Below are 23,356 nucleotides of genomic sequence, written 5' to 3'. Positions count from 1 at the left end.
TTTCACTGGACTGGTAATCCAGAGACCCAGGATTCTGGACTCAGAGCCCATCATGGCAGATGGTGGAATTTGAAGCCAATAAAAATCTGGAATTAAAATCCTTCTGCTAACCATTGTCATAAAAAAACTCCTTCTGGTTGACGAATGCCCTTTAGGGAAGGAAATCTGGCCTATGTGACTCCAGATTCAGAGCCCTCTGAAATTGCTGAGCAGGCCACTCAGGTTAAGGGCAATAAATGCTGGCCCACCTTGCAGTGCCCACGTCACATTTACCTGTTCAGATCCAAAATGGATGACTTTACACTTGCCCCTGCCATGGCTGAGTAGACCTGAAGGGCCGAATGGCCTATTTCTGCTCCTACATCTGATGGTCTTAATGCACTCAATTCATCTATGTCATTTTCTAAGTTCTGGCTCCCATTCACATAATTTACTGAACTTCCTAACATTGTTTTTTTTTAACCACATCCGTGGGATGTGGGTGTTGCTGACTAGGCCAGCATTTATTGACCATTGCCCTTGAGAAAGTGGTGTGGTGTGTCGCCTTCTTGAACGCTGCATCTGCAGAGTTGGATAAACAACTCTCAGTTCCTTCATCCAAGTCGCCATTATGTCTGGTAGGAAATGAATGCCCCTCACTGGACACACACATACACCACACCTCTCATCCGGCGCGGCGGTTAAGTTAGCACTGCTGCCTCACAGTGCCAGAGACCTGGATTCGATTCCAGCCTCGGGTAATTGTCCATGTGGAGTTTGCACATTCTGCCCGTGTCTGCGTGGGTTTCCTCCAGGTGCTCGGGTTTCCTCCCACATTCCAAAGACGCGCAGGTTAAGTTGATTGGCCGTGATAAATTGACCCTTAGTGTCAGGGGCATTAGCAGGGTGAATACCTGGGGTTACAGGGATGGGGCCTGGGTGGGATTGTTGCTGGTGTAGGCTCGATGGGCTGAATGGCTTCCTTCTGCACTGCAGGAATTCTATGATTTGTCCAATCAGGACCAATTTTCTTGCCACACACAACCAATTACCGACCAATCCTACAAGGCCTTATTAAACATGGCCCTTACTGACAACAGACCGTTCAACTTGCTAGTCACTTCCCCAAAGTATTCAACAATACATGGACATGTTCCACCCTCGATAAACCTCTGCTGACTATTTGATCACTTCATACATGTCCACCTCCATCTTGTCCTGATATTGGGTTCCAGTAACCCCTCCACACGTGCGCTGGAAACCTCCAACCCATGGCTGGGATTCTCCAGTCCCGCTGCATTGAATGGAATTTTGGCTGAGCGCCACATTCTCCGTTCTTGCTGGGAGCCGGGGCGGGGCAAAGTATATCGGAGAATAACCCCCCCCCCCGTGAAGTTTTAACTGGCTGCTCCGTAACAATGTGACTCTCCCTTTTTTTAAATAATGGACTAACATCAGTCATTTTAGAATCCAAAGGTATAATTTCAGAATCTAAAGAGCTTCAAAAAGGTCTGGCTAAGATAATATCCCCACCCATTTCTTTTAATACTCTGGGGTGGAGGTTTGTTTATTTCATGTACAATTATAAACTCCATTGGAATTTCTTCCCCTATGTTAAATTCACTAAATTTCTCCCTTCGACTCTAATTTACTTTGTACCGCTGATATCCTGAGGGAAATGATGATGGTACTGAAGAACAGAGTTAGTCCTTGAGCTAAGGGGGCAGCCAGAGTGCTCTGGGGAGTTGATGGAGGATTTTAATGGGTGAATTTTCATTCTTAGTGCATCAGGGGCACAGTTTGACAGTTAGGTGGAAAAATCTAAGGTCTGCTTGGCCAATTTCACAAAATACGCACTGATGACATCCACAGAACCCCTACAATGCAGAAAGAGGCCATTCAGCCCACTGTGCCTGCACTGACTCGCCAAAAGAGCATCTTGCCCAGGCCCTACACTCCACCCTATTCCTGTAAACCTGCGCTTTCCCATTGCCAATCCACTTGACCTACACATCTCGGGACGCTATGGGGCAATTTAACATTGGCCAGTCCACCTAACCGACACATCTCGGGACACTATGGGGCAATTTAACATTACCCAACCACCTAACCTACATATCTTGGGGCACAAAGGGACAATTTAGCATTGGCCAGTCCACCTAACCGGCACACATTGGGAGTGTCAGAGGAAACCAGAGCACCTGGAGAAAACCCACGCAGACAGAACGTGCAAACTCCACACAGACAGTGACCCAAGCCGGGAATTGAAACGGGGTTCCCTGGCACCGTGAGACAGCAGTGCTAACCACTGTGCCACCCCAACAGGAACAGACTTTTATAAAATTACTACTTCGTAAGAAAATTGTTCTCCCCAACCTATTATTCTGGAGTAAAGATGAAACAGGAGTAGCACCAGTGAGGTCTTACCTTCGACTTTTTACTCTCTGGACAAAGAGGAGGGGGACATTCACAGTAAGCTCGACCAATATTCTCCACACAAGTTGCTCCATACTGGCACTGAAGATCTGCACAGGATTTTGGAACAGATGGGTCTGTGGGAAAGTGGGAAAACCAGCTCATTCAATGCTCTGTGCATTCACTTTGAGTTATTTCTAATGAATTTATCACCAAGGCAATGAAGGCAGAAAAAATGTTATTTTTTCCCTTGGCACCTCGAGGCACAGAAACAAACAAAAGTGCAATCAAAGTCCAACAGGCCTGGCAATGTCTGTCCTCCAAAGTACAGATCAGACAGCAGACCGAGCTCCATTTACACTGCTCCTCAGAGAAGCAACTACACCTATGTGATACTCCCATTTCTCACACTGTCTATCCCTCACATTATCAACAGTTTGTTAACTTGTTGCTGAATCATTTGTGTTTCTATGTAACTCAGATCCCTCGAGATTTTTAACATTGTAGAAAATTCATAGAAGGCCCATTGGTATCTGTGAAAAAAAAGAGAAAATATTCTGGATGTAGATCTTCCAACAGATCTTGAGGATTTGGCAAAGATTCTGCACTTAATGTGTTAATCCAGCTCTGCTCTTAGGCATCAACAGATCCACTGTGTATTTCCACATTTCAAATTTTTATTATTTAATCCAATTGCTTTTTCACCATTTGCCTTAATCTCTCATATAGAAGCTGATAATTACATCGTTCTTTAAATAATTATTGTGACTCAATCAACTATACATTTCTGGGTCCCATGTCAATGTTTACAGTTTATTAGTGCCACAAGTAGGCTTATGTTGATAATGCAATGAAGTTACTGTGAAAATCCCCTAGTCACCACACTCTGGCGCCTGTTCGGGTACACTGAGAGAGAACTTAGCATGACCAATACGCCCAACCAGCACGTCTTCTGGACTGTGGGAGGAAACCGGAGCATCCGGAGGAAACTCACGCAGACACGGGGAGAATGTGTAGACTCTACACAGACAGTGACCCAAGCTGGGAGCCTGAGTCCCTGGCGCTGTGAGGCAACAGCGTTAACCGCTATGTCACCGTGCCATCCACGTATCAGCAACTGCATGCTTTGATCATTACGCTGTTAAGCTATGTGCCTTATTAAAGATAGGTGATGGTTATTGCCATCATCTTCAAAAGATGGACACAGCCGGAATGCTTGGTGTTGGGGAGGAAACCATAAGTAGTTTGTATCTTCACTGAGCTGTGTGTTGTATCATAGAATCCCAATAGTGCAGAAGGAGGTCATTCAGCCCATCAAGTCTGCACCGACCACAATCCCATCCAGGCCCTATCCCTGTAACCCCTAGCTAGTCCCCCTGACACTAAGGGACAATTTAACATCCACCTAACCCGCACATCTATGGAGTGTGGGAGGAGACCCACGTAGACATGGGGAGAATGTGCAAACTCCTCACATACAGCGACTCAAGCCAGGAATCGAACCCAGGTCCCTGGCGCTGTGAGGCAGCACTGCTAACCACTGTGCCGCCCTGAATAAACTTGCTGAAGGTAAAAGACAAACTGCTGTATCATTCCTCCGCAATATACTAGCATTGAAATTAACATTCTACGGGATAAATCATGGCTGTGATTCTGAGTGCTCAGAGGCTTCCGGTGCTGGTGAAAGAATTGCGATGACACCCGTTTGTCGGGTTCACTCAACGGCACAAAGACGCTCTCCACTCGAACTCTCCGAAATCCAACACCGACCTGGCACCTTGGTCATCTCTAATTTCAGGGGGGTTTTTTTTAAACAAGAAATGCGTGGCAGGAATTTTCTTTACCGCACCTGTTAATGCCCTCACCTTTATCGCAGCCATTCTGACCCAGTTTACTTCCATCGGGACACTGGTTACACTTCATCCCAGTGATGCCGGCTTTACAGGAGCACAGACCTGTCATTTGCTCGCAGTCATCTCGAATGGCCCCGACAGAATCACAATTGCAGGCTGTGTAATGAAGTGGGGGAACAACAATGTGTGAGTGCAGGGAACAAACAAAAAATCAGCAATACTCTTCCTGCATCAAGTGGCAAGTGAAATGAAATCAATAAGAGCTTTCAGCTTCACTGTTCTTTCAAAAGATTTAATTAAGAATAAGTCAGTCCATGATATAGTGGAGTCCTTGTCAAGATAAAAATTCTGGGGAATGAAACATATTTTCATTTTGATACTTGCAGCAAACATTTACAGCAAGTTATAGCACAGTCGGACTTAGAGTGAAGCTCCCTTTATTCTGTTTGAATAATATAACTCATCTCCCGCTCAACATTACTGGGTCACTCTGGTGAATTCATGCCCTTTAAGAACCACAATAAAACTGCCACTACCTTATTAAATTTTAGCTCCTCGCAGGTTTTTGTTTGGAAAAAAAAGAGATGATATTGTCGCCTTCTTTGCCAAAGATCGCGCTGGGATTCCCCTCACAGTTGAGCCCTGACTGTTATTGTCCAATCTGCCATTCTGTTGTGAGCCCAGTGTCGGTAGGTTATTTAACAAGAGACAGCATGAAAACACATGTGCACACACTCTGCGTGCACACGCTTTGCGTGGACACGCTCCACACGCACAAAGCATGTGCGCGCGCACACACGTGCCGAACACACGCTCCAAATACACGCACATGCATAAACACAGGTGTGCCCACCTACACATTTTTGTTTTATTCATTCATAGGACATGAGGGTCACTGGGTGGGCCAGCATTCATTACCAATCCCTTAGCTGCCTGAGGGCAGTTGAGAGTCAACCACATTGCTGTGGCTCTGAAGTCAAATGTAGGCCAGACGGGGTAAGGATGGCAGATTTCCTTCCCTAAAGGACATCAGTGAACCAGATGGGTTTTTCTGACAATTGACAATGGTTTCATAGTCATCAGTAGATTCTTAATTGCACCAAGGTCTGAGAGCATACACCAAACAACTCAAGAATAGCTTCTTCCCTGCTGCCATCAATCTTTTGAATGAACCTACCCCATATTAAGTTGATCTTTCTCTACACCCTAGCTATGACTCTAACACTACACTCTGCACCCTCTTCTTTCCTTCTCTATGTACAGTCTGCATGGCGTGCAAAAAACAATACTTTTCACTGTATACTAATACATGCGACAATAATAAATCAAATCAAGTCAAATACCATGTACTCAGATTACACAAACAACGCATGCACACCTTACACACATACATACATGTCACAGGCATTCTACGTGATCCTCACATACAGATGTGAGGGCTGTTTACTTACGAGTGCATCCACTCTTCTCATCTATGACGATACCACGGAAATTCCAGAAGCCGGGTTCACAACGGTCACACTTCAGGCCTCCCACTCCGGGTTTACAGGAACATTGGCCGGTGCTGGGGTTGCACGTTCCACTGTATGACCCGTATTTATTACAACGACAGGTGCCTGCAAGGATCACATCAAAACATCACATCTCTATTGTCTCCAGGTTTACTGCCGCGACTTATCCCAGAATAAATAAGAGGATCAAAGAAAGTATTGACTCTTACAAATAAAAAACCCCACGCATACCACGGGTGGGATTTTCCACTCCCGCCCAGGGTCTGAGATACCCGCCCGAAAAGGCATTGCGCAGGAGTGTCTGGCTGTAAGGGGTTGTGAGGATTGGGGCAGGGGGAGGGGGTTGGGGGGACAGTAAGCACGCATTAGGGTTAATTCGTTGCCCGTACCATCCTGTACACCATAGTTCCGGAGGCAGGATGTGGAACCGTGGAGCCATCAACCTGCAAGCAGCAAGCAGAGAAATAGGGATGTTTTGCTGCAATTGTTGGTGAGGCCACACCTGGAGTATTGTGGGCAGTTTTGATGACTGTATTTGAGGAAGGATGTCCTTGCTATAGGGGGAGTACAGCGAAGGCTTACGAGACTGATTCCTGGGGCAGTAGCACTGTTAAATGAGTAGAGGCTAATTCAGTTGGGATTGACCAAAGATGTGCGGGTTAAGTTGATTGGCCATGCTAAAGAAAATTGCCCCTTAAAAGTCCTGAGATGCATAGGGTAGAGGGATTAGCAAGTAAATATGTAGGGATATGGGGATAGGGCCTGGGTGGGATTGTGGTTGGCGAAGACTCGATGGGTCGAATGGCCTCCTTCTGCACTGTAGGATTTCTATTCTATGATTTCTATGTATTTACTGGAGTTTAGAAGAGTGAGAGGGGGTCTCATAGAAACTTATAAAATTCTAACAGGGTTAAACAGGGTAGATTCAGAAAGAATGTTCCCGATGAAAGGGGGAATCCAGAACTAGGGGTCATAGTTTGAGGATAAGGGGTAAACTTTTTAAACTGAGGTGAGGAGAAATTTCTTCACCCAGAGGGTGGTGAATGTGTGGAATTCGCTGCCACAGAAAGCAGGTGAGGCCAAAACATTGAGTGATTTCAAGAACAAATTCGATAGAGCTCTTGGAGTTAAAAGGGTCAAGGGATATGGGAGGAAGGGAGGATCAGGATATTGAATTCGATGATCAGTTTGAAGGGCCGAATGGCCTACTCCCACTTCGATCTTCTTTGTTTCTATGTGTAGCCACTTAACCAGAGTTAGTGGCCTCTTCTCAGAGTTTGCCCACGAAGGAGTGTGTTCCAGGCCTCATGGTAAATTGCCAGCCTGGGTTGGTACTCTGGTATATCAGGGTGTCTCAATCTCCAAATGAATAAAAGGGATACGCACACAACTTGGTCATCACTTCACCACTGGCGTCAACATCCCAGAAATAAAATGATGCACTCCTCCAGGTGCTCTGGTTTCCTCCCACATTCCAATGATGTGCAGGGTTTGAATGGATTGGCCATGCTAAATTATCCTTTAGTGTCCCATGATGTGTAGGTTGGGGGGATTAATGAGTTACGGAGATAGGATCTCTGTGGGATGCTCGAGTGGGGAGTTGGTGCAGAATCGATGGGCCAAATGGCCTCCTTCTGAGATCCCTATCCCAATGTATCCTACGCCCATACCGTGGTCTCACTGTAATCTTGTGGGAGACTGGTTCAGGCGCTATTCCTGACAGTCTATCCTTAGTTGGGTACACAGCACCCCTCTGAGCTGGAAATTATCCTTCTACAGGAATTCACAGAAGCTATTTCAGGAAATGCTTCGCCCTTCAAAAGGAGCCCCATCCTGAGGCAGAATGGGCAATTGGAATGGATACACGGTGGCACCATAGTTAGGAAGGTTGCCTCACAGTGTCAGGGGCCTGGGTTTGATTCCAGCTTTGGGTGACTGACTGTGTGGGTGCAGCCAATTCACCAGGGAGTCACCCCGATGAGGGTACACACATGACAAAACTGTGGCCTGAATCCAACTGTTGACTTTTGTCAATTGGCCATTGTCTAACAGCGCAAAGAGTTACAGAAGAAGCAGGTGACCAGCTGCAGCCCCGTGAAGCAAAAGCACTGACATCCCAACTTACTCGGGCACCCTGCGAGGCCGACTCCTTGGGCAGCAGTTACGTTGTCAAGACAACAGCCGTAGACCGACTTGCTGCAGTGTTGTTGTGGGGCAGACGGCGGAGCTGCAACTGCAGGCAGACAGAGTTACACAGGTTAATACACTGAACATGCTCCAATACACATTTCCAGGCCTCATTTCTTTATATATAGGATGAACACCAAGTGTCGTCAAGTTCCCACTGCCCCTGTTGTTGGGGTGCAGGAAGCTGCAGCCACTTGGGAGCAGATATGTGGAGTTTGACAGCAATGGGGCGGGTTTTGGTGCATTTTTGGGTGGGTGGGTCTGGTGAATAAGCACAATCCAGCATCCCACGCACCCCAGATATACTTCTTCCATCGAGAGAAGGAGACAAAAAGCTGAGATCATGTACCAACTGACTCAGGGACAGCTTCTTCCCTGCTGCCATCAGACCTTTGAATGGACCTACCTTATATTAAGCTGATCTTTCCCTCCACCCTAATCTGTAACACTACATTCTGCGCCCTCTCTTTTCCTTTTTCCCTGTGTACTCTATGAACAATATGCTTTGAAAACAATACTTTTCACTGTATGCTAATACAGGCGACAATAAGAAATCAAATCAAATCAATGTATACTCCAGTGATGGGGTACTGTTTGAAGGTATAATAGTCATGATGTGGAGATGCTGGCGTTGGACTGGGGTAAACTCAGTGAGAAGTCTCACAACACCAGGTTAAAGTCCAACAGGTTTATTTGGAGCAAATGCCACTAGCTTTCGGAACTGGCTATTCCTTTGTCAGGTGGGTGGGAGTTCTGAAAACTAATGGCATTTGCCTCAAACAAACCTGTTGGACTTTAACCTGGTGTTGTGAGACTTCTTACTGTGAAAGCATGGTGACAGTGGAGTGTGGGATTTGATTTAGCCAATAATTCTTGTGATCTAGCAAGTGCTGGTGGGCTTTGACAAAGGGTCATCTGGACCTGAAATATCAGCTCTTTTCTCTCCTTACAGATGCTGCCAGACCTGCTGAGATTTTCCAGCATTTTCTCTTTTGGTTTCAGGTTCCTGCATCCGCAGTAATTTGCTTTCATCCAGTGCTGGTGGGGTGAAGGGTGGGAGAGGGAAGGGAAGGGGTGGGGGTAAAGGGTGTTTATAAGTTTGAGGATCGGGTCGATGGGGGCTAATTCAGAATTCCAGCTGCAATGGCTGATGAGATCCAGAGATCTCAGGACTGCTGGGGAGGGGAGAATACAAGGTGGCGTCTGCAGGGGCAGTGGGGTGGGGCAGCAGGAAGGCAAGTTCAGTAGCCTGTTGCCCATTTCCAGACTTTATTCCCAGACTGATGGTAGTTTTAAGCATGGAATTATATACTAATTATATGACAGCAAATGCAGAATAAATCTGTGTATAGAATATATAACCACCCACACAAATGTAACTAATGATTGAATTTTACTGATAAATTAAGGATGTTATTAGTAAGAAATGTGGACAGTGCAATATTCCACTAGTTTAAAACACCCCGCTCCTTTTCAATGGAACCGAGCTGACCACACTCAAGGCCGTCTGCATCAAAGCTTTGGTTCAATCATGTGCTTTTAATGTAATTAAATCTCCTTTCATTGCACTTTAAACAACTTAAGTAGGGGAACAGCTGATCCCAGTCATTTCCAGCCCACACTGCATCTGGTCCTACACTTGAATCACATTCTAAATCAGCGTCTGGAGGCTGCTTGCAAGAAAAATCGAAGCAACACTGGTTGGCAACAAACACGCTGTGGTTTCGCAATGCCCTCTGATCTCGGCTCCAGACTCTCAGTAACAGGCTGGCAGATCCATCTCTGCAAGATGTGGTCAAATCTTCAGCGCTACCGTTGATAAGGCTTCCGCGCACTAATACAAGCAGGCACGGTGACACAGTGATTAGCACTGCTGCCTCACAGAGCCAGGGACCCGGGTTCAATTCCGGCCTCGAGTCATTGCCTGTGAAAAGTTTGCACTTTCTCCCCGTGTCTGTGTGGGTTTCCTCCAGCTGCTCCAGTTTCCTCCCACAGTCTAAAGATGTGTAGATTAGGTGGATTGGCCATGCTAAATTGCTCCTTAGTGTCCAAAGGTGTGCAGGTTAGATGGATTGGCCATGGTAAATGTGTGGGACAACAGGATTGGGGAGGAGGCCTGGGTAAAGTTTAAATTTATTTACCAATGTCACAAGTAGGCTTACATTAACACTGCAATGAAGTTGCTGTGAAAATCCCCCAGTTGCCACACTCTGGTACCTGTTTGGGTACACTGAGGGAGGATTTAGCATGGCCCTTGCACCTAACCAGCATGTCTTTCAGACTTTCGGAGGAAACCAGAGCATCCAGAGGAAACCCATGCAGACACTGGGAGAACGTGCAGACTCCGCATGGTGACCCAAGCCAGGAATCGAACCCGGATCCCTGCCACTGTGAGTCAGCAGTGCTAACCACTGTGCCATCGTGCCACCACCTATCTACACAGCAGAGCTAAATAGATTCTTAGAAAGAATTGTTGCCTCACCTTTTCATTTGATATTTTTATTTTTTTCGAATAGATGCTGATAATTACCTGCCACCCTCCTGCCCAATTAAATGCCCCCTGCAACCAAACTCATCACAGGGGAGGACACAAGGTTACAGAATCACAGAGTACTGCAGTGCAGAAGAGGCCTTTCAGCCCATCCAGTCTGCACCAATGCATGGAATGCCCATCTAATCCCACTTGCCAGCACTTGGCCCATATGGCGTGTTATGAAGTGCCAAGTACTCATCCAGATGCTTTTTAAAGGATGTGAGGCATCCCGCCTCCACCCCCCCCTCCCAGGCAGTGCATTCCAGATCGTCACCACCCTCTGGTTGAAGAAGTTTTTCCTCAAATCTCCCCTAAACATTCCACCCCTCTTTTAACTTGTGTCCCCTCTTAACTGACCCTTTAACTAAGGGGAACAGCTGCTCCCTATCCACCCTGTACATGCCCCTCATAATGAATACGTCGATCAGGTTGCCCCTCAGTCTTCTCTGCTCCAACAAAAACAATCCAAGCCTCTCTTCGTAACTTAAATGTTCCAGGCTGCATCCTGGTGAACCTCCTCTGCATTCCCTCCAGTGCCTTCATGTCCTTCCCAAAATGGCGACCAGAACTGCACACAGTACTCCAGCTGTATAATTCCATCACGACCTCTCTGCTTTTGCAATGTATACCCCGATCGGTAACGGTGAGTCTGCCTTTCTCACCAGCCTATTAACCTGCCTTTCCCTCGTCAGAAAACTGTGAACAAACACACCAAGGTCCCTTTGTTCTTCAGAACTGCCCAGCCACTAGAGAGAGATTGCAAGTGACGCAGGCGGTGTCAAGAAAGTCTACAGCAGAGGAAACAGGCCAAAAGCTGCTCCCCCCACCCCCACATCCCCCACCCACCCACCACTACCCCTCCTTCTTTTGGAATAAGTGTGTCACCCAGCTTGAGAAGCCAGAAACCTACCAGCACAACGAAATCTCATAATAATTGCAATATCTTCTACATCTGACTGCATCCAAGAAACGAAATAAACTAAACCACTGCAGCATTTAAATTCTACATCTCAAGAATAATCAAAGGACACTTCACCGTATATTAGTGTCATAGAAAAGTACAACGCAGAAACAGGTCCTTCAGCCCAACTGGTCCATTGCAACCATGCTGTCCTCCCAGCTAGTCCCAGTTGCCCATGTTTGTTCCATATCTCTCTAATCCTTTCCCATCCATGTACTTATCCAAATGCTTTTTAAATGTTGCTGCTGTACCCGCCTCAACCACTTTCTCTGACAGCTCATTCCATACACGCACTACCCTCTGTGTGAATGAATTGCCCCTCAGGTCCCTTTTCAATCTTTCCCCTCTCACCTTAAACGTATACCCTTTAGTTTTCAATTCCCCTTCTCTGGGGAAAAGACTATATGCGTTCATCCTACCGATGCCCCTCATGATTTTATACACCCCAATAAGATCACCCCTCATTCTCCTACATTCCAAAGGATAAAGTCCTAGCCTGGCCAACCTGTCCCTATAACTCAGACCCACTAATCCCGGCAACATCCTTGGAAATCTTCACTGCACTCTTTCCTGTTTATTGTTCCTATGAAAGGGTGACCAAAACTGGGCACAATACTCCCAAGTGTGACCTCACCAATGACTTACTTACATTCTTTTTTATTGGACTCTAATTCCCTCCCCTTAGAGAAGCTTAGATGGACATGGAGAGGGTGTTTCCACTAGTGGGAGAGACTAGAACCAGAGGGCACAACCTCAGTATGAATGGACTCTCCATTAAAACACAGTTGAGGAGGAATTTCTTCAGCCAGAGAGTGGTGAATCTGTGGAACTCACTGCCACAGAGGGCTGTGGAGGCCACGTCATTGAGTGCCTTTAAGACAGAGATGGATAGGTTCTTCACCAATAAGGGCATCAAGGGTTCCAGGGAGAAGACAGGAGAATGGGGATGAGAATCATATCAGCCATGATTGAATGGTGGAGCAGACTCAATGGGCCGAATGGCCTGATTCTGCTCTGATATCTTATGGTCTTATTTCATAAATGTGTACATGTTGTGTCTGGGTGCATGCATGTGCGTGTAGGTGTGTCTCTGTGCACATGTGTGTGATTGAATGTTCGGCCTGAGGGCCGAACGCTTGATTCTGGGGCAGCACGGTGGCACAGTGGGGGTTAGCGCTGCTGCCTCTCAGCGCCAGGGAGCTGGCTTCGATTCTGGCCTCGGGTCACTATCTGTGTGGAATTTGCACATTCTCCCCATGTCTGCATGGGTTTCCTGCAGGTGCCCCTGTTTCCTCCCACAGTCCAACAATGTGTGGGTTAGGTTGATTGGCCATGCTAAATTGTCCCTTAGTGTCAAGGGATTAACAGGGTAAGTATGTGGGGTTACGGGAATGGGGGCCTGGGTGGGATTGTGGTCAATGCAAACACGATGGGCCGAGTGGCCTCCTTCTGCACTGTTGGGATTCTATGGTTCACGTCGTTAGTTTTTTTTGCAGGTTGAGTGGTTAATAAACTTGCTTTCTTTCGTTCAAGAAAACCTGGTTTGGTTTGCTCCTTGGTGTTCACAGTTGAATTGGTGAATTCATGATGATTTGGAAAAGGCGTATCCTCGTGAGAAACCATTGTCGTGACCATTCGAGGAGGTTGGACAGAGGGGAGGCATTTCACCCTTCCCACTGATGTACATTGAGGAAAAGGCATATTCACAGGAGGCCATGCAAAAATAGTTGACAAAATGATTGGTAATCAGCTGGTGGCTGATCTTGGCAGGGGTGGAACAAATGTGAGCGTAAATAAACAGATTGCAACTCCCTGACAACAGATGGCCACAGGACAAGTATTAAGAACTGTTCCTGGCAGCTACCGACTGGAAAACATTGGAAATAGGTCTCCAGAGATATTTGGTGAGTTAAATCACTTGTCTATTGTTAATGTATTATTGTGCTCCACTGTAATAGAGAACCTGGGTGAGGGATTCAAGGGCTGGAATTTTACCAGTGCTTTGCTGTGGTCAGGATTTAGGGAAGAGTCTGCTGTCTTCCTAATGCCATGCCATTTTCCAGCCCTAGGAAGATTGGCAGAAGTGTCACCCAACTGTGCCACTTCCCACACCTCCATTGGCATTTTTCCCAAGTTGAGGGTGGCAGAACTATTACTATTTTTAAAAATTTATTCATGAGACATGGGTGCCGTTGGCTGGGCCAGCATTTATTGCCCATCCCCAGTTCCCCAAGGGCCGTTGAGGGTCAACCACATTGCTGTGGTTATAGAGTCACATGTAGGCCAGACTAGGTAAGGACAGCAGATCTCCTTCTCTCAAGACCTTAGTGAACCAGATGGGTTTTTCCGACAATCGACAATGGTTTCATGGTCATCGGTAGATTCTTAATCCCAGATACTTTTTATTGAATTCAAATTCCACCATCTGCTGTGCCTGGATTCGAACCCGAGTTCCCAGCACAGTAGCTGAGTTTCTGTTTTAATACGCTGGTGATAATACCACCAGGCTATCACCCCCTGTGTGACATCATCCCAATGAAACCTGGCAGGGTCCTATCATGCTACAGCAAGGGGGGGTGCAGCAGGGAGGCAGGCCCATATCCCAAATTGGAATTTGTCACCACCAGGAACATGACGCCTCAGGTCCCACTCCTGGCTGAAACAGGGTCGCCCCTCTGTTTTTGGCTCAGTGGGGTTCATATTGTCTACAGAACATCCAGCCCAAAGTGATGTTACTGCAGTAATATCCTGGTCAAGTAACAAACTCCAAAGAGAATGTTATGTGATTGATAGTTAGAACAAAATGGCTGGGTGAATGAATGCATGTGTGTGTGCGCACACATACACACACACACACACACTCATGTGCGCGCATGTAGGTGAGCACACATGTGCATGTACACAAGTGCATGTGTATGCATGCTGTATGTGTGCATGATTATGGGTGTGTATGCTTATGTACACATACATGTAGTAAAGCAAAATACTGTGCACACTGGCATCTGAAACCCAAACAGAAAATGCTGGACAACCTCAGCAGGCCTGAGGTTTCATTGTCTCTATTCTCTGTCCCTCGATGCTGTCAGACCTGCTAAGATTCTCCAGTCTTTTCTGGTTTTGTTGTACATACATGTGGATCTGTACACACTGGTGCATGTGTGTGCGCACATATGTGCAGACTCACCCTCGCAGGCGCTAGGCATGACGACGTGGAGGTCCTTCTGCAGCCCACAGCGGCTCATCTTCAGTTCACACTCATTGTCATAGGTCACACCATCAGAGCCACAGACCTGGCCAGAGAGAGACAGGCAGCCTCGTGTTAGCAGGAGGGAAAAAATATATCTTTTTACGGGAAAAGTATTAAGCCCTGTTTAAAACAAATAGCTGAGTGACTAAAGCCAAACAACTGCTCCAAGCATCATTCCCAGCAGGATTTCCAAAAGGACAAAACCTCGAACAGACGTACTGCTGACAGGGATAAAAGGGACATTGTTTGATTCATAAATTGTACAGTGTTTTGTTTGAAAGCTTTTCTTTCCTTTGCAGTTTCTGAGAGATGTTCTCTCCTCTTCCTTCAGGCTGTTTGGCAGTACTTTCAGCTAAGCCTTCCAGACTTAAAATTCCATATGCCTGGTCCTTTCTGTCCCACTCCGGGAGGTAGGAAAGGAATCCAGCTATCTGTGGAAAGTCCAAAGTAGCGGGGGGGGGGGGGGGGGGGGGGAGGAGGTGTGGAATCAGTTATAAATTCAGTGACAATGACTGGAAGGGGGTTTGCAGGCTCTCGCGCAAGAACAGCTCACCCAAACGAATTTCGATTTGACCTCCCACCTCTAGTTCAGGCGACTGAGGTCACGAGTCTCAGAGCACGGAGCCCATTTGTTCCGCCAGGAGGAGGAAATTGATTGCGCCGTGGCATCCTTTGCAGGTAGCTGAAGTGGGTGGAAGCGTCCTCAGCTGAACACCACATCCAAGAGCTGAGAGCCCTGACAAAGCAGCGCTGCCTCCGGGTGTGCTGGCTGACAGCAGACTAACAGCCCGGATTGTGCATTCAAAACGCAGGGACGAGGCTTGAGCCCTTGTGATGCAGAGGTGAGGCTGTCACCACTGAGTTAAGCTGACAAAGCTTGATTTGCAAAAGTTGCTTGCCCCGGGGAGTGCAAGAGAAAAAAGGAACAGTACAATGCTTTGAATGGAAGTGGCATTGATTTATAAAAGCTTTAAATCTGACCCAGTGCACAGAAAGCTCTGGGTGATAAGTTAAAGAGCTCTTAATAAAATGAGCCTCAAATTGACACGTACGGTTATTGAAGAAAGAATCAATGCCTGCTCCAATAAATAATAGTAATGTCACAGCTGACACTCTTTTTAATGTCCCTGGTCACTTCAAAAGAGGTATAAAAATACGCCCCGGCTCACTGTGAGGCCCTGGACTCTCGACTGTTGCTTAAATGTGTAGCACAGGCCATTCGGCCCATCTGATCCATGTCAGCAATGATACTCATAGAATTCTCCAGTGCAGAAGGAGGCCATTCGTTCCATCAATCCTGCACTGACCACAAGCCCACCCATTCCCTTCTGACGTCCCGGTGGCACGGTGACACAGTGGTTAGCAGTGCTGCCTCACAGTGCCTGGGATCCGAGTTCAATTCCCGGCTTGGGTCAGTGTCCGTATGGAGATTGCACGTTCTCCCCTCCAGATGCTCTGGTTTTCTCCCACATTCCAGAGATAGAACATAGAACATAGAACATAGAACACTACAGCACAAACAGGCCCTTCGGCCCACAAGTTGCGCCGACCACATCACCTACCAACCTACAGACCTATCTATAACCTTCAATCTCATTAAACCCCATATACTCATCCAGAAGTCTTTTAAAAGACCCCAGCGAGTTCGCCTCCACCACCACTGATGGCAGCCGATTCCATTCACTCACCACCCTCTGAGTGAAAAACTTACCCCTAACATCACTTCTGAACCTCCCTCCCCGCACCTTAAATCTGTGTCCTCTCGTAGCTACCATTTCAAACCGGGGAAATAGCCTCTGAGAGTCCACCCTATCTATTCCTCTCAACATTTTGTAAACTTCTATCAGGTCGCCTCTCAACCTTCGTCTCTCCAGGGAAAAGAGTCCCAGCTCCCTCAACCTAACTTCATAAGGCATGCCTCCCAGTCCAGGCAACATCCTTGTAAATCTCCTCTGCACCCTTTCAATAGCTTCTACATCTTTCCTATAGTGAGGCGACCAGAACTGCGCACAATACTCCAAATGAGGCCTGACAAGGGTCTTATAAAGTTCCAGCATTACCTCCCGACTCCTAAACTCAATCCCTCGATTAATGAAGGCCAGTACACCATACGCCTTCTTGACCACCTCCTCCACCTGCGAGGCCGATTTAAGAGTCCTGTGGACCCGGACCCCAAGATCCTTCTGCTCCTCAACACTACTCAGACTTCTGCCCTTAATAGTGTACTCGTTCATCCCGTTGGTTCTGCCAAAATGGACGACAACACATTTATCCGCGTTGAAGTCCATCTGCCACTTCTCCGCCCAGTCCTGCATCCTATCTATGTCCTGCTGCAACTTTTGCCATCCTTCCAGATCATCCACAACACCACCGACCTTCGTGTCATCAGCGAACTTACTTACCCATCCCTCCACTTCCTCATCCAGGTCATTTATGAAAATGACAAACAACAAGGGTCCCAGAACAGATCCTTGAGGCACTCCGCTGGTGACTGACCTCCATTCAGAAAAAGCCCCATCCACAACCACTCTCTGCCTTCTGCAGGCAAGCCAGTTCTGGATCCACAAGGCCAAAGGCCCTTGGATCCCATGCCCTCTCACCTTCTCAAGAAGTCTTGCATGGGGGACCTTATCAAACGCCTTGCTGAAGTCCATGTACACTACGTCCACGGCACCTCCTTCGTCAATGTGTTCAGTCACATTATCGAAGAACTCAACTAGGCTTGTAAGGCACGACCTGCCCTTGACAAATCCATGCTGACTATTCCTGATCATGTCAAACCTCTCCAAATGTTCGTAAATCTTGTCCCTCAGAAGCCTCTCCATCAGCTTACCAACCACTGAGGTCAGACTCACCGGTCGGTAATTTCCCGGGCTATCTCTGTTCCCTTTCTTAAAAATAGGAACTACATCCGCAATCCTCCAATCCTCTGGAACCTCTCCCGTCTCCATTGACGACGCAAAGATCATCGCCAGGGGCTTTGCAATCTCTTCCCTCGCCTCCCACAGTATCCTGGGGTACATCCCATCTGGTCCCGGCGACTTATCTACCTTGATAGAATTCAAAAGTTCCAACACATCCTCCTCCTTAATATTCACGTACTCAATCCTTTCCATCTGCTGCAAATCCATAACAAAATCTCCCAGATCGGCTTCCACCGTGAATACTGAGGCGAAGTACTCGTTAAGCACCTCCGCCATTTCTTCTGGTTCCACACAAACCTTTCCCCCCTCACCTTTTATCGGTCCTATCCCTTCTCTTCTTATCCTTTTACCTTTCACATATTTATAGAAGGCCTTGGGATTCTCCTTAATCTTACTCGCCAAGGTCTTCTCATGACCCCTTCTGGCTCTCCTAATTTCCCTTTTAAGTTCCCTCCTACAGTCCTTATACTCCTCAAGATCTTTAACATCTCCTAATTCCCTGAACCTCTTGTACACCTTCCTTTTCTTCCTGACTAGGTTCAACACATCCTTTGTGCACCACGGTTCCCTCGACCCACCAATCCCCCCTCGTCTCATCGGAACGTTGTCATTCAGAGCTCTAGACACACATTCCTTGAATATCTGCCACCTTCCTTCGGTACTTTTCCCTAAGAACGCCTCCTTCCAGTTTATTTGTCCAAGTAACTTCCTGACTTCTTCGTATCTCCCCTTACCCCAGACAAACACCTTCCTAGCCTGCCTGATCCTATCTCGTTCCAACGCAATTGTGAAGGAGATAGAATTATGGTCACCATATCCAAGATGCTCTCCTACCGAAAGATCCATCACCTGCCCTGGTTCATTCGCCAGTACCAGGTCAAGTACAGCCTCTCCCCTCGTAGGCTTGTCCACATACTGCGTCAGGAAACCCTCCTGAACACACCTAACAAACTCCTCCCCATCCAAACCCCTTACCCTAGGGATATTCCAGTCGATGTTTGGGAAATTGAAGTCTCCCATCACGACAACTCTGTTATTAAAACATCTCTCCAGAATCTGTTTCCCTATTTGCACTTCAACTTCCCTGTCACTATTGGGCGGCCTATAGATTACACCCAGCAAAGTTTTTGACCCTTTGCTGTTCCTAACTTCCACCCACAGAGATTCTGTAGACAATCCCTCCACGACATCCTCTTTCTCTGTAGCCATGACACTATCCCTGATCAACAGTGCCACGCCACCACCCCTTCTGCCACCCTCCCTGTCCTTCCTGAAGCACCTGAAGCCTGGCACCTGAAGTACCCAGTCCTGTCCCTGAGACATCCAAGTCTCCGTAATGGCCACCACATCACAATCCCAAACAGCTATCCACGCCCTAAGCTCATCTACCTTATTCACTATACTGTGGGTTAGATGTGTGGGTTAGGTGGATTGGCACATTAAATTGACCTTAGTGTCGGGGGATTGGGTAGGGTAAATGCATGGGGTTATGGGGATAGGGCCTGGGTGGGATTGTATTCGGTGCAGACCCCATGGACCAAATGGCCTCCTTCTGCACTGTCACGAATCTGTTCTATTCACCCAGGCCCTAATCCCATAACCCCATGCATTTACCCTAGCTAGTTCCCCTGCCACTGAGGGGCAATTTAGCCTGGCCAATCCAACTAACCTGCACATCTTTGGACTGTGGGAGGAAACCGGAGCACCTGGAGGAAACCCATGCAGACACGGGGAGAATGTGCAAACTCCACACAGACGGTCACCCAAGCCGGGAATTGAACTCGGGTCCATGGTGCTGTGAGGCAGCAGTGCTAACCACTGTGCCACTGTGCTGCAGAAACATGGTTTCCTCTTATCTTACTTTGTTGAACGCTTTCAGTACATCCTTCTATTCCTGCTAACCTTCGCCCTTACACTCATCTAGAATCCTCTTCAATATTATCTGTGACGGCACAGTGGTTAGCATTACTGCCTCACAGTGCCAGGGACCTGGGTTTGATTCCCAGCTTGGGTCACTGTCTGTGTGGAGTTTGCATGTTCTCACGTGTCTGCATGAGTTTCCTCCAGGTGTTCCGGTTTCCTCCCACAGTCTGAAAGATGTGCTGGTTAGGGGTGCATTGGCCATGTTAAATTGTCCCTCAGTGTGCCGGAGTGTGCCGACTAGGGGATTTTCACAGTAACTTCATTGTAATGTTAATGTAAGCCAACACGTGACACCAATAAATAAGCTTAAAACTGCGCTATTCAGCTCAAGTAATCAAGTTAACCCGGGTCACTGGTGCTGTGAGGCAGCAATGCTAACCACTGTACTACCGTGCTGTGGAAACATGGGTTTTATCTTATCTTACTTTGTCGAATACTATTGGCACATTCTTCTATTCCTGTTAACTTTCTGCGCTTATACTCATCTAGAATCCTCCTCAACGTTATCTGTGGCAGCACGGTGGCACAGTGGTTGTAACTACTGCCTCACAGCGCCAGGGACCCAGGCATGATTCCCGGCTTGGGTCACTGTGTGGAGTCTGCACATTCTCACCGTGTCTGCGTGGGTTTCCTCCGGGTGCTTCCCGGTTTCCTCCAACATTCCAAAGATGTGCGTGTTAGGATGATTGGCCATGCTAAATTGCCCCTCAGTGTCAGGGCGATTAGCAGGCTAAATAATGTGAGGTTAGGGCCTGGGTGGGATTGTGGTTGCTGCAGACTCGATGGGCCAAATGACCTTGTTCTGCACTGTAGGGATTCTATGATAGTCCACGTGGGAGCAAATTTGACAATCTCACCATTCTCTGGGTAAAGAATTCTTTAAATGACATGCTCTTAAACGGGGAATGTTCATTTTACACTAAATGAAAGTAGGGAATCTCATCATATCGGCAAGATATTAAAATACAAGTTTCTAATTAAGGATTCCTGATCTCTGTACTAGATTAGCCTGAAGTGCTGAGTGGCAGCATCTGTAATTTATACGCACAGGAACAATAGGGTGCCTTATCATCAATCATTGGAGTGCATTTGTTTTTACAAAGAAGTACGGGGGTAAAGGAATCACTTTTCATGACATTATTACAAAGCTTTGTCTTAATTTACCAAGCTGCCGACGGTGAGGAGGAAAATCAGGAAACACGTTACTCACTGGATTCCAAGGGACGTTACTGCAGAAGAATTCACAGACACAAGGTTCATCTTCCGTGTCCTCGTCCCACATGCCTCCGTACTTCCGGCACCGTTCCTGCTCACACTCGTTGTCCTCACCCGATCCGGACCCTCCGGAACCACATTCTAACAAGAACAGAAAGTGACAAAGCAACACAATTAGTGGCTCAAAAAGCAATAGAATCGGGGAGGACGGTGGTGGGGGAGGGGGAGCGGGCATAATCTCAACTCTACCCACCTGAAACAGCCCAACCTTGAGCTGCCAGCTTTGGTCCCTTTGATTTGATTTATTATTGTCCCCATTAACATACAGTGAAAAGTATTGTTTCTTGTGCGCTATTGACACAAAGCATATCATTCAAAGAGAAGGAAACGAGAGATTGCAGAATGTAGTTTTACAGTCATAGCTAGGATGGAGAGAAAGATCAACTTCACGCAAGGTAAATTCATTCAAAAGTCTGACAGCAGCAGGGAAGAAGCTGATTCGGTTGGTACGTGACATCAGATTTTTATTATCTTTTTCTTGACAGAAGAAGGTTGGAGCGAGAATGTCCGGGGTGCATGGTGTCCTTAATTATGCTGGCTGCTTTGCTGAAACAGCGGGAAGTGTAGTTGGGGAGAATGCCTGATTTAAAATAATCTGAATAACCAGCCTGCTATGATTGCCAGGCTGTGTGTAGTTGTCAGTAAACTGAAATGGAAGAATAGGTTATTTTTTCATACAAATTATTTACATGGCTTGGTGCATTAACTGTTGAAGGGAAATTTAAGTCAATGTTTTTATTCGATGAGTTGCTTACCTCTGAAATCTCGTCCTGATAATGCCACTTGAAGTGGTACAATAATTTTTGCAAAGGTGACCTCCCCTCCCACAGTTTAACATTTGTTGGGCTTTGAACCCTACTTCATCTGCTCAATGCTCTGTAATATGGGTGGCATGGTGACACAGTGGTTAGCACTGCTGCCTTGCAGCGTCAGGGACCTGGGTTCAATTCCTGGCTTGGGTCACTGTCTATGCGGAGACCGCATGTTCTCAATGTGTCTGCGTGGGTTTCCTCCTGGTGCTCCAGTTTCCTCCCACAGTCCGAAGATGAGCGGGTTAGGTGGATTGGCCATGCTAAATTAACCCTAGTGTCGGGGGGACCAGCTAGGGTAAATGTATGGAGTTATGAGGACAGAGTCTGGGTGGGATTATGGTAGGTGCAGACTCAATGGGCTGAATGGCCTTCTTCTGCAAAGTAGGATACTATGATCTACAATCTAAGTCCAAAAGACGTGCTGATTAGGTGGATTAGCCATGCTAAATTTTCCCTCAGGGTACCCGAATAGGCGCCAGAGTGTGGCGACCAGGAGATTTTCACTGTAACTTCATTGCAGTGTTAATGTAAGCCTACTTGTGACACTGATAAATAAATGAACTTTAAACTTTATCCCCAACGGGGATCCAATTGTAATTGCAACTCTGTGGGTGCAAGGCACTGATTATCTTCGCAATGAAACAAGGTCGGTGGTTAACTGGAAATCGAGGCTGGGATTCCAAGAATAAAAGAAGGATAAGGAAAAAACCTTTATTCAAAATGGCCTCTTCTGCACTGTAGGGGTTCGATGATTCTATGATCTACCTGCAAGTGAAAAAAGATATAGAGGAAAAGGACAGGGAAGTAATATAATTAAAGAGCCCCTAAAAAGGAAGATATGCCTGGCTTCGTGTCCAAGCGTGAGACCGATGGAGGGATGAAGATGATGGAATTGAGATGTGCACTTGGAGAATGTGTTCTGAATCACCGTCACACCTCAGGAAAAACCATCTTCACCCAGAGGGCAGTGGGAATCTGGAACTCGCTGCCTGAAAGGGTGGAGGAGGCGGGAGCCCTCACAGCATTGAAGAAGTGTTTAGGTGAACATTTGAAATGCCGTAGCAATGCAAGGCTACGGACCAAGTGCTGGAAAATGGGACTAGAATAGATAGGTGCTTGATTGCTGGTGTGTAACGATGGGCCGAAGAGCCTCTCTCTGTGCTGCAAAGTCTACGGCTGCAATTTTGCCGTCCTGCCCGCCACGGGAATCATAGCGGGCGGGGCGCAGACCGTGCAAAGATCTGTTGACCTTGGGTGGGAGTTTCTGGTCTTGGGGCGAGCGTGGCTGGAAAATCCCACCGATGTTTTGAATGTACGGAACATTTAGTTTATTGTGCAGGGTGACAAGTTTTCACACAGAGGGTGGTGAGTGCCTGGAACGCGCTGCCGGAGGAGATGGTGGAGGTAGATTCTGTAGCAACGTTCAAGAAGCATCTGGATAGGTGCATGAAAAGGCAGGGAATAGAGGGATATGGAACGTGCAGAGGCAAGAAGATATTAGAATAGAGAAGCATCTGTGTTGGCACAGACTTGGTGGGCTGAAGGGCCTGTTCCTGTTCTGTACTGTTCTTTGTTCTATTTTCACTTACTTGTTTCCAGCATCTAAAATAATCTGCAGAACAGAAACTAACCAAATACCTGCCTTCCCCTGAGAGCCTCCTATTGTGGCACTGATTGATACCGGTCAGAATCGATTTTAATCCTCACTCACAGACCCCTCTCAGTCCTCGATTTCA

At 47.1% G+C, this 23,356-nt stretch overlaps 1 protein-coding gene across 3 annotated transcripts in view; it reads right to left on the bottom strand.

Moving 5' to 3' along the window:
• agrn (agrin) overlaps window positions 1-23,356 on the bottom strand; it is a 546,905-nt gene that overhangs the window by 91,066 nt on the left and 432,483 nt on the right. For all 3 annotated transcript variants that reach the window (XM_080215414.1, XM_080215417.1, XM_080215418.1), the window contains 6 exons: window positions 20,744-20,889; window positions 14,624-14,729; window positions 7,884-7,991; window positions 5,699-5,863; window positions 4,260-4,403; window positions 2,407-2,531 (listed from right to left, as the gene is read on the bottom strand). In XM_080215414.1, the coding sequence (XP_080071540.1) occupies window positions 2,407-2,531; window positions 4,260-4,403; window positions 5,699-5,863; window positions 7,884-7,991; window positions 14,624-14,729; window positions 20,744-20,889 (794 nt within the window). The remainder of the gene's footprint in view (window positions 1-2,406; window positions 2,532-4,259; window positions 4,404-5,698; window positions 5,864-7,883; window positions 7,992-14,623; window positions 14,730-20,743; window positions 20,890-23,356) is intronic.

The sequence above is a fragment of the Carcharhinus amblyrhynchos genome, chromosome 30 (assembly GCF_965287045.1).
Source record: "Carcharhinus amblyrhynchos chromosome 30, sCarAmb.v2.hapA, whole genome shotgun sequence".
Classification (NCBI taxonomy): Eukaryota; Metazoa; Chordata; class Chondrichthyes; order Carcharhiniformes; family Carcharhinidae; genus Carcharhinus; species Carcharhinus amblyrhynchos.
The sequence above is the reverse complement of the archived record's forward strand: the minus strand, read 5'-3'. Positions and strand labels throughout refer to the sequence as shown.